Source organism: Parasteatoda tepidariorum, chromosome 8, assembly GCF_982258835.1.
Source record: "Parasteatoda tepidariorum strain Cologne lab strain chromosome 8, Ptep-v5.0, whole genome shotgun sequence".
Classification (NCBI taxonomy): Eukaryota; Metazoa; Arthropoda; class Arachnida; order Araneae; family Theridiidae; genus Parasteatoda; species Parasteatoda tepidariorum.
Window position 1 is genome coordinate 69614932 of NC_141762.1, and position 15462 is coordinate 69630393.

The 15462-nt window shown below is 30.4% G+C and overlaps 1 protein-coding gene across 1 annotated transcript in view; it reads right to left on the reverse strand.

The window, feature by feature from the left end:
• Nucleotides 1-10735: 10735 nt before the first annotated feature.
• The window catches only part of LOC147806270 (uncharacterized), a 91493-nt gene continuing 86766 nt past the window's right edge, over nt 10736-15462 (reverse strand). Inside the window, exon 8 of the mRNA XM_087169079.1 lies at nt 10736-12926. Within this exon, the coding sequence (XP_087025205.1) occupies nt 12544-12926 (383 nt within the window). The 3' untranslated portion in view covers nt 10736-12543. The remainder of the gene's footprint in view (nt 12927-15462) is intronic.

Here is a 15462-nt window from a genome sequence, read left to right on the forward strand (position 1 = left end):
GTCTAATTGTTTGAAAGTATTTATCATTATTCTTCGAAATAGAGATCACACTATAAAAAATCGTTTCTTGTACTATTTAGATGTAAGTACAACATACATGAACTAATTGGCCACTTAAATAAGACCACTAAGCACTTTTATACAAATGAGCTATAGTTTCACGAGCTTTCCACTAGTGAACTACTGCAGTACTAGCATGCTCTAAGATCTCTTGTGTAATATGAACAAGCTATTACACTTAAACATCAATGTTTATCAAATTTATCTTAGAAAACTGATGCCTCATAAAGCTCCAATGACGAGAGTTAACTTCAATAATGTTCTTCCATGTGTTTTTCCATACAGCTGGTATTGCAAGAATCGGTTTGGAGAACATGACGGAAATTTTAGTTTTTTGAATTGGTCCCGATAGTCTTCAGATTTAAATCTTGTTCTGCATTTGTACGATGATATTGAAATAACTATTCGTCATCAAGATAACGACCTTCTAGTGTCAAGTCTTTGGAAGATGATATGTGTTCGCCACAAACGATCTATCAACATCTCGAAGGGAACATGTGAAGTAGAATTAAAACTGTATTAGAGGAATAATATCGCTAATGAGATTATTTGAAACGTGTGAGCTTAGAATGAGCGTTTCAAAATTTTCATTAAGTTATAATGCATAATAAAAATACGATCTTTAGAGGAAGCTTATTATTTTATAAGATTGCAAAAGTTCATTCCAAAAATCATGTTTCTCGGGAAAAACAAAAGTATGTAACCAATACATAGCTGGCATGAAAAGCTGTTATCAGATCATTATTAAAGGAAAGCATTTGTGAGTGGTAAATAAAAAAACGCATATTTTTTCATTATTTATCATTTAAAAGACGTTAAAAACTTTGGATATTGAAAAAATTAGCAATATACACCAGACATTGAAAATTCAGACTTTTAAAAATTCGTGCCATGGCAAAATTATATCCATGGCATAATATCCCTTAGGAAAATTTGCCACAGGTTTGCCATAAAAAAATGCCATAGGATATTCCTATGGGGTTTTGCCTATGGCAAAAATTTTGCCATATACGTATGGCAGAATTTTGCCATACATGTATGGCAAATTTTTGCCATAGGCAAAACCCCATAGGAATATTCTATGGCATTTTTTTGAATGGCAAAATTTTGCCATAGGCAAAACCCCATAGGAATATCCTATGACATTTTTTTGTATGGCAAAGTTTTGCCATAAGTGTATGGCAAAATTTTGCCATAGGCAAAACCCCATAGGAATATCCTGTGGCATTTTTTTATATGGCAAATTTTTGCCATAAAACTAAGATGTGCCACAGTTTATGAAGAAATATTTTTCCATAGGTTATGGTATACCTTTGCCATACAGCTATGGCAACATTTCTCGTTGATATTTTACCATACGTCAAAAAATAATTACTTACAAGAATCTTTCGCAATGGATATTAAAAATGCAAAACTTAATAATTGTAGAATAAATATGTATATATCCAGAAAGCTTTTTTTTTAAATTTCTTTGATAAACTTCTCCTGTTTTACTTGCAGAATCCTTTTTGTATGCGGTTCTTATTCAAATAAATTTCAAACAGTTAGTACTAACCGCTAGAAAATGGGTCCGGTGGACGGAGCGAGTGGGGAAAATATTGGTTATGTTGATTAGGAACAAAATATATTGAGTACAGGCAACTAATATTTGTTAAAGCTGTAAAAACAAGAAAATAGAAAGTGGGTCCGGAGGTCGGAGCGAGTATAAAAAACGTTAATTTGATTGATTGGTATCATAATTAGTTAGATAAGCCTCAGATATTAGAGGAACCTAAAAGAACGCGAAGCAAAATAACGGTTCGATGGTCGGAGCGAGTATGAAAATTCTTTAAATTTTGATATGTGATACTAAACTAAAAATTAAACAGACTACTAAGACAATAAAATACTATTAAAACTCAAAAGATAAAGAGTGGGGCAGGTGGTCGAAGCGAAATTAGTTTAAAATAGATCAAACGGGACAAAAGCTGAATATGTAACGGTGCAACCAGTGGTGGCATGTGAACAAAATTTTATCCATAAAAAAGATGGTATTAGACTATGAAAAGCTAAGAATAGAAAACAGGATAAATTAGTTGATCCCCTACTAGTGAGGGATAAAAAAAACTCAGAAAATTTATGTTGAGTTGTGTTAAGCACATTTAGAAAAGAGAACACAATATAGAAATTCTGGTAAATACAAAACATGTTTAAGACATGATTAAAATTGGTGAAATTAATAATTGTTATTGAAAAATTTACACTTGGTCTGGGATAGTAAATAAAAATTAATTGGGTATAGGGAATCACTATGACGAAAAAGTTGTAAACTTAAGGAAAGATTAAATTGTTAGACGCATTTTTGGTTATAGCAGCAGATGATATGGCCAGGGACTGTTCAGTTGATGATATTGAAGCAAAACAATTGTCAACCAGTAATCCAGCAAATCTAGTTAAGTGATGACCCTAAGCTATGTATAAACATGTAACAAAACATTGTACAAATATATGTGGATACTTAAGAAATATTAGTTGTAAAGTAGTAAAACACAGAGACATGATAAAAAACAAATTTAATGGCAAGCAAAAATTAAACACAAAAAATAATTATAAAGCCCTAACATATGTAAGATAATGTAAAAAAGCATTGCAAGAACCTAAGTGGAATTAAAATAAAAAACTAATGAGAATGTAAACACTGATAAAAGTACCAGACAGCCCGAAATTAAAAAACTTAATAAATTCAGATAGATAATCGCATAGGCGTTTGCAATAAATTGTTTTTGACCAAGAATGAGATCGAAAAAATATTAAAATAAGTAGCCAAAGTTTGCGAAAGATTCCACTTGTAGTGGATGACACGTTAATATGGCGGTCTGATACTCTAAGCCTAAATCAATGGAACATCTGATTTTAAACACTCAAAAATGGAAAAATTGGCCACCCGGAGGCCGGAAAAGACTCACCAGGAATGCCTTGTGGGTTTACATGTTGAATTTAATTAACTTCGGGGTGAAATAATGGATATTTCTTTCTTTTAGAAGATGTTTTTGAGGACTCCATAGAAGTTGTTGTTTCGTTGGTGGAGATCTAGATCAACTTTTCTCTATGGTATACTGCTATACAAATCTTTAAGGTTACCATTGGCCTATGGTATACTGCCATACAAATTTCTGTGATTGCCATAGGCCAATGGTGACGTGCCATACAAATCCTTATGGTTACCATTAGTCTATGGTATACTGCCATACAAATATTTATGGTAGCCATAGGCTTTTGGGGTTTTGCCATACAAATCTCTATGGTAACCATAGGCGTATGGTATCTTGCCATATAAATTTCTATGGTAGCCATAGGCTTATGGGGTTGTGCCATACAAATCTCTATGATAGCCATAGGCTTATGGTGTTGTGCCATACAAAACTCTATGGTAACCATAGGCGTATGGTATCTTGCCATACAAATTTCTATGGTAGCCATAGGTTGCCATAGATTACCATAGGCTTCTCTATGGCAAATTTTCCTAAGGGATCAATGGCAAAAAATATTTATCTGACATAAGAGTTTGAAAATATTCTTATCGCTATTTTTAGCAAAAAACAACACATTCTATCCAAGGAAAGAATTCTCAAAAGTGTAAAACTTTAGAGAAATTCGAAAAAAATATGCAAAATACATTATTGATGAGCAAATACTATTCTTCTACTGAAATCGTCTTCTTTATCCAGTTTCAAACAGGGAGTAATTATTTTCTACAATCAGATATCAAAATTTAAGAAATATACAAAGATTTGCATTTAAGCCCTCGGTTTCTGAGTTTGTAATAATAATTTTAAAGTTCAGCTAGATATCAGCTTTTTATGACCAAAATGAACTATTTTTCTCTTTTTAAGTGCTTAGTGCATTCACCGGAAAACAGTGTGTGGTTTATTTTTTCTCTTAAAGGACATATATTACTTCTTTCAAACAGATGCGTCTAGCAAATCAAATGCGACTTCAAACAGATCAGAAAATTCGGGTAATTGAATGCAAATTTCTTTTAATATCTCAGCTTAAAAACTCCATAATTTAGTGAAACTTTGTTTTGAAAAGTAAGCTAAAGTTACGGCAGTTGAAATGTATCGAAAAAAGACCAGCTGCAGATATATTGAATTTTTCTGCTCCGCATTATATTTGCTCAGTAATAAAAAAGTGGCTTGTTTCCCATAGCGTTAATGCACAATACTTCGAAGAAAAGAAACGAACATTTTTGGAAACCATACAGTTATTAAGAAAATACTTCATATAAACTAATGGAAACCATTATATTTTGAGCGATATATAATTTTTGATAATCATACTTTCTCTCTAAGTATTGAAAGTTCTTCTAAATTATACTTTTAATCGCATCACATTTTTATCAATTTAATAGCTTTAATTCTAAGAGACACGAATTTATTTAATAATTTCAGGAAGAATAAAAACGCAGCAAATTCAACAAAAATTTGGTTTTTTAATACTAATGTTAAATCTATCCTTATACATAACGTGAAAAATTTTGAAGTATTTATTAACAACTGTTTAACCCCTTCCTTCTTGCTCCCGTGAAAATGACGGGGTGAGTTTACGCTCGGCATTTCTCACTCCCGTGATATTGACAGGCTGGAGTGTTCAGTAGTAATGCGCCAATAAGAATAAAACTAATTAATTTTTTTTGCCCGGAAGACATTTTATTTCTCATTTTACGGACCATATAGCAGTACCAGGATATTTTTAAGGTAATTGTAAATAGTTAGTTTATTCTAAACTAGATACTATCACTAATCAAATACGCGTATTTGGCAAAATAGACACTTTTATGACCGTTTTCTTGAAAATTGATCGTTAAGTGGTTAGGAAAAACTTGAGTGTCATGTGGTTCTATAAAATTTGTAATACAGACATCCTTAGAAAAGCAAAACAGAAACCAATTGATCTAGAAATATTAAAAAAATTGAAGGGAAATAAACTGATCATGTTATACGTAAAACCTGAAAAATATGAAGAAAGCAAATTCTTGATTTGATCCCACAGTACAATAGAAAAAGCGGGAGATCTCAAAATACTTGGAGAAGGATTGTAAGCTGACTGAAAACAATACGAAAGGCATGGAGAGAGGCAAAATATCTGACCACAAATAGAGTGAGATTGAAAGTTCCATAGAAGCCCTATGCTCCAGTTCGGAGCGAAAAGGAATATGTATGTATGTAATTTATTTAATAATTAAACACCAGAATGATCAGAATTATTTTAGTTTGTATCCAATAAAACAATTTATTAAAATGAATATTTCCATTATTTTGTTTACTTTGTGGTTAGCGTTGAAAACCACATCACTGCAGAGAGTTAAGAATTATGCATTCTAAACAAAAACAAATAACGTTTATTCATGCGTATTTCAAATTTAAACTTGATTCCTTTCTGTTTTAAAATAAGAAAAAAATAACGGGTGATTGAAGCCGTGATAGCACTATGGTTAAGGTACTGAAATCAATATGAGAACTAAATTTTACTCCAGGAGACGGTTTGCAGTCCACAAAGCTTCAAAGTTATGGGTACTAGTTTCTCTGGGAACTAGTACTTGAGGCAGTGATTGCACAATGGTTAAGGTACTGCACTCATTATGAGAACTGAATTCTACTCCAGGAGACGGCTTACAGTCCTCGCAGGTTGAAAGTAATGAGAACTAGTTCGTCTGAGAAGTAACGGTAATCTGTGCACAATGCTGACTACATAGCCATCATCTTACTGTTGTTCTAAAGCTTGTGGATGTGGAGTTTTTAGTGCCATGACTCCCTGGAAAGAAACCGAATGTTATAGATAATAGACAACTCAAATTTCAAACTTTATGAGGACCCCACTTTTACTGCAGTCAGTTAAACAAGCAAATAAGTATAATGTTTTGTTTGATTTGGCTGCTATCTGTGCACAAGAGTTAAGCTAATAGACTATTGGTGGCATTCCAGAATTAATCTTTAATTACAAACGAAGACACTAGCCAGGATATGAAGGCCAGGATCTTATGCTTAAAGACTGGCGCATGTATGCACTGAAGAGCTATAGACAGATGGTGGCAGTATCCAGTTTCTTCTTCACGCTTCCCAATCAAACAACCATGCGGGGACATTCCTTACTATGAAACCACCGGAGATATTACATTAGAGTAGATTCAAAATTATTCGAAATGATCGAAAAAAGTACATTCCAATTAGACAACAAGCCTTTACCACGGGGAATCAAACCTCGATCCAAACCATGGTAGGCAAAGCCTAATCCAGCATATTGATTGAGTGGACTAAAGATAATAAATACATTAGAGTATGTCTAATGAGGGTATACATTTCAAAAATTATGCACCCATTTTTTTTTTCATAAATTATATTAAATAATGCGCTGTCTTTCCAAGCTTGTCTGAGTTGTGATTTTCTCTGTTTGGTGGCACAAATAAGTTATAGGTGTATTAGTTTCAAAATAAGATAAAAACTGACTTGCACAAACATGAAAACAGAACTGGTGCAATAATAAGAAAAGGGCTGCGCATAATCAAAATTTACATATCAGTCATTTTTCGTCACATCTACAGCGTTGTATTTTAGGTTAATGGAAATTCTATGTCGTTCAAAATTATTTAATAATTACTATATTAAGGAAGACTACTGCATGAATTGTGGAAATAAGTCAAACAACAATAATTTAAGAAAATTACGTTAAACTCTGACATCAGCTAAAATTACTTGATTGACGAAAATTGATAACAAATTAAGAGCTCAGATAAATACTGTTATGTAATAAAGCAAGATTTGTTTGGGGATAAAGAAAAAAAATTAACCAATAAGATTAAATTTTTATAAAAGTTTTGATCTTTATTACAGATTTATTAGAAGGAAGTAGTTTTTTTTAAAACCTTGAATATATTTATCGATTGAGACTGATTTATCTCGTGATCTAGATTGGAAACCTTTGAAGATAAATAGTTTTCGTTACATCAGCTAAAATTCACCACGCATTTTGAATTTAGCCAACGTTGGTTTGCAATCATTACAACTACTTTGAAAAGATCAGAAGAAATCAAAGAATTATACTAATGAGAACTTAGAAATCTGTTAAAACCATCAAACCGTTTATGAAATCAGAAAAGAGGAGACCTACAATAGATCAAATTATATATTGCAAGGAAATAAAAATTCTCAATAAAATATTTTCTTTTTTATGTTATTATTATTGAGCTACATTATCATTACTGCATATTTCAGTGAGATTGCGTGATGAAAAAGCAGTAATTTCCAAAAGTACCAGAAAATAATTAACGATAGAACAGGATTTATTTCGTGATCGAGGTTATGATGCGTTAAAGAGAAGTAGTTTTGATGATTATCCGTTCGAGAAATGATATTTGATTCTTCAACCGTTATGATACCATTGGTCACACCTTATTGGTGTAGTATATGTTGCTATCGATCGATTGAATCTATGAGATATAATAAGGAAATATTTTTTTTGGCCTTGTTCCCAACTGGACACACATGTAAACAGGTCTTCCGGCCTTGATAGCACACTTGAAGCTATTTCTGATGTAGTTGTCTTCGAAATTCAATTTTGGGAGTGGTCATTTCTGTATGGAACCTTGGAATAGATGCATAAAGAAGTGTAAGGTCGAAATATTTTGTTTCGTCGTTTTTTATGGAGATGCCACGGAAAAAAAATCGATAACATCTCCTCATTCAAGTTTGAATTTCTCATTTGCATAAAGAAAAGTCAGTCGTTAGTTAAGATTGGGTTCGTAAATGAATAGTTGAAATGATGAACCAGTTCCGATAGAAATCGGTAAATAAAAGTAGGAAATGGAGAGAATTGGTTTCTTAGTTATTTATCAGGAATTGATTACATACCACCTACGTAATTGTTTGTGTTTATGATAACTTCCCGTAAAAAGAAAACTTAATATGGTTGCAACTACGATTATTTTTTTTCAGACTATAAAAGTGCCTCAAGCGTTACTTGCTAATCATGTTAATTATTTATACGTATAAATCATTCCAAGTATGCGAAAAAGACGTACTTTTATAACTTGCTAAATAAAAATTTTGCATAATCGCTATTTTTTTTAAACCACGTTAAATCCTCTCCAATTGTAAAAAAATTTATTTGATGAAAACTGAAGAAGTTTACAACAAAATTGACTTGATTAAACCGACAGAGAAGATTTCATATTGAATGAAAAATAAATAAAAAAAAAACTGATTACTCATATTCAGTTTATTATTTTTTTTCGTCTCTTACAAGAATCACATATTTTAATAAATAATTTTTCGCCAAAATAGTTAGTCAAAATTCAATTATAAGCATAGAGTTACTTAATTGAAATCTATATCTGTAAGTTTTTATATAGTCAGAATAAATTCTCAATATTTCTTTTACATACACTAAGAGGCTGTTTTATTGAATGAAACTTTTCAGATTTATGGAAGTAAGCAATAGCTGCCTCTAGAAAGCTAGTATAGTAAACATGATCTAGAACCATTATTTCGTGTACATCGTGATCTATATAAAACATCAAATCCTGGAATGCTGATGTTTTGGAGTCGTGGTGGCTCAGAGGGTAGAGCGCTTGCCTCCCAATGAGGTAACTCGGGTTCGAATTCCAGCGACGGCTGGTTCATGCGAATTCTGCATGGATCACAGTGCTGATGTAAAATAGTTAAGGGATCATGTGTTACAATCTCCTTGCCGTCAGGCTAACCGTGGGAATGTTTCATGGTTTTCGTCTAAATGTAACACAGATTTGGGTTAGTTCCATTAAAAAGTCCACCACGAAGACAGATTTCTCCCAATAGTTGATCCATGAGTTCCCTTGCCTTCTAGATTGGGTTTAGACTTACAAGGATACGGAATTGAACAATGGTTGCCGTAGTCTCAAAATTGGGTTTTTAAATTTTTAATATAAAAATAGCAGTATTGAAACAGGAATTATAAATAATTCGGGCTTTTAGCGTTTCTTTCTCTCAACTTTTTTAGCATTTCCTTCTTTCAATTTTCCAATTACATTTAACGGATATATCTGCGACGCTTCAACCAAGTTAAACGATTGTAGATGATTTTTTATTATGTTATATTTCCACCAGTCAAAGGCGTATTTATCTGTTTGGTTCCAAATATAGCTATGTTAAAAGATAGTCAATCAGAGCAAGAGACAATTAATTAAAGATTGCCAAGGTCTGTTAAAATTACATGTTTATAAGTATCAGAACATATTAATATTAAGTAGGTGTTTTAACTCATCTCAAACTTAAAGTATAAGTGGGCTGTAAGCATAATTAAATAGCTCGTGATTGAATTTCCATTTGTTGTTGTCACTACACTGTATGAAGATTAAGGAATAAATTACACTAATATTTTGTCGAAAAATCTATTTTCCGTAAAATTTTTGAACAAAAAATTCTGATATACCGTAATTTTTGCATTATGTTTTCTGTAAAATTATTAATTAAATAAATATTACTGTAAAAATAACGGCATAAAATGTCACAATAAAGTTACGATAAAATGGATTTTATTGCAAAATGAATTTTACTGTAAAAGTGATGTTACGGATGCTGCTCTTTTTACCGTAATTTTTTACAGTGTGTGCTTGTAGATAGTCAAATGTGAAAATTGATGTAGATTTTTTCTGATTAACAACAGATTCCCCAATCATTTTTTGTTTCGTATAAGATAAATTTTCTTTTATCTCACCCACCAAGGAAGTTTTTTTTGAGAGATTATTAAATCAATTTAAAAGAAATAAATTAAATATTAATATTCTCTACTGTTCCAGAATACAATTAATTCGAATTTAACATTAGAAAAAAATCTTGTTTAAATGTGCACCATAATATGCCGAACAAACAAGTTTGAAAATTCAGTAATTACTTAGAAAACTTTATTAAATAGTGTAATAAAAATTTAATTTAAATGTAAATTAACCGCATACTCGATTTCGGTACTTATTTTAAGGATTTGGGAAAATGATTGATTCTGCTATTTACAAGATGATTAGTATTTCAAACAAGTTTGATTTTGGTACATATTTTTAAAATTTTAAGATATTATTGATTTTTTGAAATTTTGGGCACATGAGATTTTGATACAATTATTTGAAAAGTTCAAGGTCATGATTGATTGTGGTACTTATTTTAGGAAATTTTGTTGTTGTTGTTGTTTCTAGTGACTCTTGGACAATCCAAGCTCAGCAACCATTGGACGTTTTGCGAATTAAGTCACGCCCTCTATTTAACAAGAGAACAACGCAAGTGTAAAAGTACGTCTTGAACCAAAATGTCAGGGAACCGCTCATTTGTCAATTCCTGAATTCATGTTTTAATTTAGACATGGATCATACGGGGAGAGAAATTTTCTCCTGATACCTGTTACCATGGCATTCCTCAGTAACCGACAACAAAACTTCAATTCCACAGATTTCACGAGCATATATTCAGTGGGTCTTAGCAGAATCGAGGACTGAACCCCGATTCCTTCCGACAGGGAATTTTGTGACATGATTAATTTTCGTTGTGTGATAGGATTGATTTTTCGGTATTTGGGTCAAAATAATGAAGTCTGTCTCAGCTGAGTTTTCATCTTGAAGGAAAAATTAATTATATAGCAAATAAACTACAACAGTAAAGTAATAAATCTATAATTAGATAAAATAGCATCTTTATTTTAATTTTTGGATACTAAAAACAGCAAAAATAAGTAATACAGTTTTAAAAATGTGGCACTGACTAGACACAAATGATATATTACTGTTGTGAAGAATATACCAAGAAAATATTTTACATTTAACAGATGAAATTTTGATTTTTCTTTAACAAACACCAAATTCAACATCACCATATAAAACAGTAAACCAAATTATACAATTCAAAATCATTTCTCAAACATAATTACAAACAAATAATGAAATATTTAACAAATGCAATAAATTTGCATCATAAATTTTTAAATGAATGATTTACATTTTGATTTTTGTTGCTCAATGGACGGAAGAAAGTTTGCTCAATGTTTTGATTCCACAAAAATGACCAAACTGCTCACAGAGATTTACATTAAGTAAAACACGCATTCGCAAAGTGTAAAAGTTGTATAAAAATAGATGGCACAGTTTTCTTTGTACAAATGAAGTAAAGAGATCGTACAAAATATTTTTTTTCCTTTTTACGTACAAAAAGAAAAGGCACATTTTGTAAAGAGCATATTTGTCTTTAGCAAATGTCATAAAAATATTCCAAAAATGATATTTAGCACTGGAATTTGTATAACAATCATGTATTTTAAAAAAAAATTAATTGAATTTTTAACAAATATACTGATGTGAAGATGAATAATCTTTTCATTTTCTCTATAAGAGCTAAACATGTTTAACAATATATCAGTGAAAATACGTCCAAGAATCCGATAATAAAATATCATTTTAACAATTAACAAGAGATTAGCAATATATTATTTTAACAAGAAAGACGCATTTGAACTGTATGACATAATTTCATTATTTTGATTTAATCTCTTTGTTTGATTTAACATTTTGATCGAAATTTGATTTTCGTTCTGATATGATAATTGGTTTAATATCATAATTTCACTGGTTAAGTTTGAATAACCTGTAAGAATATTTCCTAACGAAAATATATCTATATACAAAAAGGTTAAGAGTGTATAATTTTTACAGTGACTGTTACAGCTATTTTGAATATTTTTCTATTCTGATATAAAATTTTTGCTTAATCTCTTCGTTTTGATTTTACATAACTGCTGTTATTTTAGTATGATTTATGATCGTAATGTTTGGTTAAATTTTAATTTTATTTTCTAGTGGAAGTTTGATATCACTAGTTAAGTTCAAAATTTTAATTGAATTTACCTTTAAGATCTATAAGAAATAATGAAAAATGCAGCTAATTTAATCCCATGAAAATATTTAAATTAATAAGATCATAACAAGGCTTCATTTTAAATTGATCTTACTTTATTCAGATTACCATTTTGATACTTTATTAATATTTGTTTTAGGAAAAATTAATTGATTTCGACGGCAATTTTCTTAGAGAGAACAGTACTGTGTACTGCTTACTTAAAATAGGCTAAAAAGAACGTAATAAAATTTATAGTGAAATAAATATTACATTGAAATTTGATTTTCGCCCATCTTCAAAAATTACATACTAGGAAACAACATAATTAAAAATGGAATGATAATGATTTTTTTACGTTGTCTTTAAGCAAAGACTAACATAAAATAAAAACTAGTATTTACACATTTCATAAAACAATCATCTAATATTTACTACACCCCTCCAGTCAAAAAAAAGTGAGTTCTAAGAGTACAAGTGTACATCAAAATAAGTGCGCTGTAGATATGTGCTTGAGTTTTACAGTCCATACAAGACACTAGTCCATAAAAAAACATCGTAATCACAATTTTTATAATTTTCCCCCTGATACTTTGGTTCAGTTTCTTTGAGAAATCACCGGTAGCCCTTCCAAAAACCGAAGAGCTGATAATGACGGTGGTATCATACCACCAGCTTCGCGATATCTTAGCATGACTTCATCTAGCATGCCAAGTAGCATTGGCGGCGGAGGTGTGGGTGAAGTGGTAGCTAAATCTGGTGATCTCTCCCGTTTGATGGAACTCACAGTTTCTGTTGGAGATTCTGCAGTTGGTGACCTGGTTGAGTCTCTATCATCTTCCCTGGTAGGGCTTTCGAATTTCTTTGTTAATGCTATCCCGTTGCTATTTTGGTAGCATGGTTGGCAATATCCGTGAGTCAATTTTTTAGCAGCGGATGGAAAACCTTTGCCACATTGTGTGCATTTTTCTTGTTGTTCACCTAATGAAAAAAAAAAGGAAATTATAAAAAACATGTTACACAAATTTCATGTAGATAATTAAACTAAGTATTATATAGATCAAACTAAATACCCGTATTCTGTACGGGATGAAAAAAAAAGACGTAAGTAATCAATAAATCATAACTGAACTATACTACGGACTCATACTCAAAACTGACAGGCATGTACCATCACAGTAATTAAAACAATACTAGTTTCACATTTTTTATTTATCTGTTATAAATTTTTCTGCTTGCCAGTGGCTTTGCGTTATTAGATTAAGCTAAACGCGTTTGCAATTGTTCAATCCATACAAAATAATGGTTAACTCCATTTAATAATATTTTGCATTATGTTGTTTGAAGTCAATTCATAATTGCCAAAATTTACCTCGATCAAGCAATTTTTTTCGGGTATTTATCCCTTTCGAATGCCCGAAAAAAACCACTTCTACAGTATCTCTATTAAAACTACACATTATTGGTTCAATTTTAATATGTACCAAATCTACTAATTATATTTATAAGTATTTTTAAAAGAATTAAATTAACTTCGATTACCGTAATACATCATTGGTGTCAACAATATCATTGGTGATTTTTTAGCTTCTCCAGGACGAAATAAATTGGTACCATTTATGCTTAAATTTAGCTAGTTTTTTTTTTATTCAGTTGGAAAATACTATCAAAATTAATTGGGCACCATATATATCAATAGTAAATGGTGATTTACTGCGCTTTTTTGACTTTTAAGAAAAAAAAGAAGATAAAAAGAACTAAATTAAATTATGAAATGACTAAATAAAAATCAATGTATTAATTATAAAAGTTGATTCAAATTATCTTTATTATCTTTAAACTCGTATCAATTTTAATGGAGATTGAATCTATGTGAGTGAAAAGCTTTTCAAAATTCAGTTTTAGCACTTATGCAAAAAAATCTCACCGCAAAATATAACAATCCATCACTGGTGAAAAATAATAGCTACATTTGAATAAAAAAATAATGTAAAACATTTCGGTCCTACCTTGTTTAAAAAATGAGGAAAAAATCGTACAAGGGTTCTACAAAATATAGATCAAGGTTGGTTATGGCCCTATCTGTGCCAGCCTGTGAGATGTTCCGTTTTTTTGTTCGATTTTTATCATGTTACATGTTAAAGGAGCGCCTACAAGATGTTTATTTGATGATATGACATTGACTCGTCACAGTACACGCCTTTCTTAAACGAGAAAAAAAATGCGTCAAGAATATTAATTGAGAAAATAAAAAATGCCTTCATAGTCTTTTCATTGCTGTTACTGAGCCTGAAATCGATGTAAAAGAATGCCGATTGATTGATTAGATGCAATTTTTCTTTCATAGATCAGAAAAAAATAGGTTGGAATACTAATTTTTAAAAAAAATATATGTATGGGGCTATTATTTTAAATTTTTTTTTGCGAATTAAACGTTTAATTTCATAACCAGCTCGAATTTCCAAACCAGCTCATGTTCAAAATTTAGCAATGTGATAAAGCACAAATAAACCATACATTTATGTTTTTTTCCACGGTTTCTCTTGCGTTAATCATAGATAGGAAAGTTACGAATTTTTCACTTGGGTAGCTGAATCTCGTTTCGTTAATTTTAACGAAAAGGGGCCGTATAAATAATGCGTGAGCACCTATAGGGGAAGGGGTTTGTGATATACATATTTTCGTTGACGAAAAGGAAAGATAGAGAATAAGCAGTGGTTACGTAAGATAATAAAATCCTATTATTTTTCATCGATTTTTTTTTATTTTTAATACAAAATATGGGAAAAATGCAATTTGAAATTTTTGAAAAAGTGAAATTTGGGGAAAGAAAATACTGGAAAAAATCTCTTCAAGGAGTTTTAAATTTTATAAAATAAATTTAAAAGTAAATTTTGTTCTGATCAAAATTAAATTTTAATATGAATTTTCCCCAAAAATTCTTAAAATTTGACTACTTTAGTAAAAATAAAAGTTCAAGCAGAAAATAAGGGGATGGAGTACATTTTAGTAACCCTAGTCCAATGGATTCATTAACGACCGAAATTAGTTACTATCTATTTCCAAATTGGTTACCTTTTTTCCTGCGCCAGATTTTAATAGTATATAAGCATAAGAAATCTTATTTATCAAAAAATAGAATAAGATAAAATAAAGAAAATAGTAAAGTCAAACGCTTTTCTAGAATAAACCTCTATCTCTCTATTGACACAGCATATTCTATGTTGCGTTTTTAGAATATATTGCTATTTCCGAATAAATAGTATAAATATAATATTTTTTTATACAATAAAATCTGAATCTCTGTATTAAAATGAAAATTGCACATTAAGTTTGTGGAACAAATTACTATTTCTAAATATTTATTATAAGCATAATATTTTTTTTCTAAAATAATCTATTAATAAAATATTTTTATGCCAATCTCTTCATTAATTGAGCAAATTTTAAGTTGTATTATTCGAATAAATTACTATTTCTGGATATTTATTATAAATATAATATTTTTGCATATAAT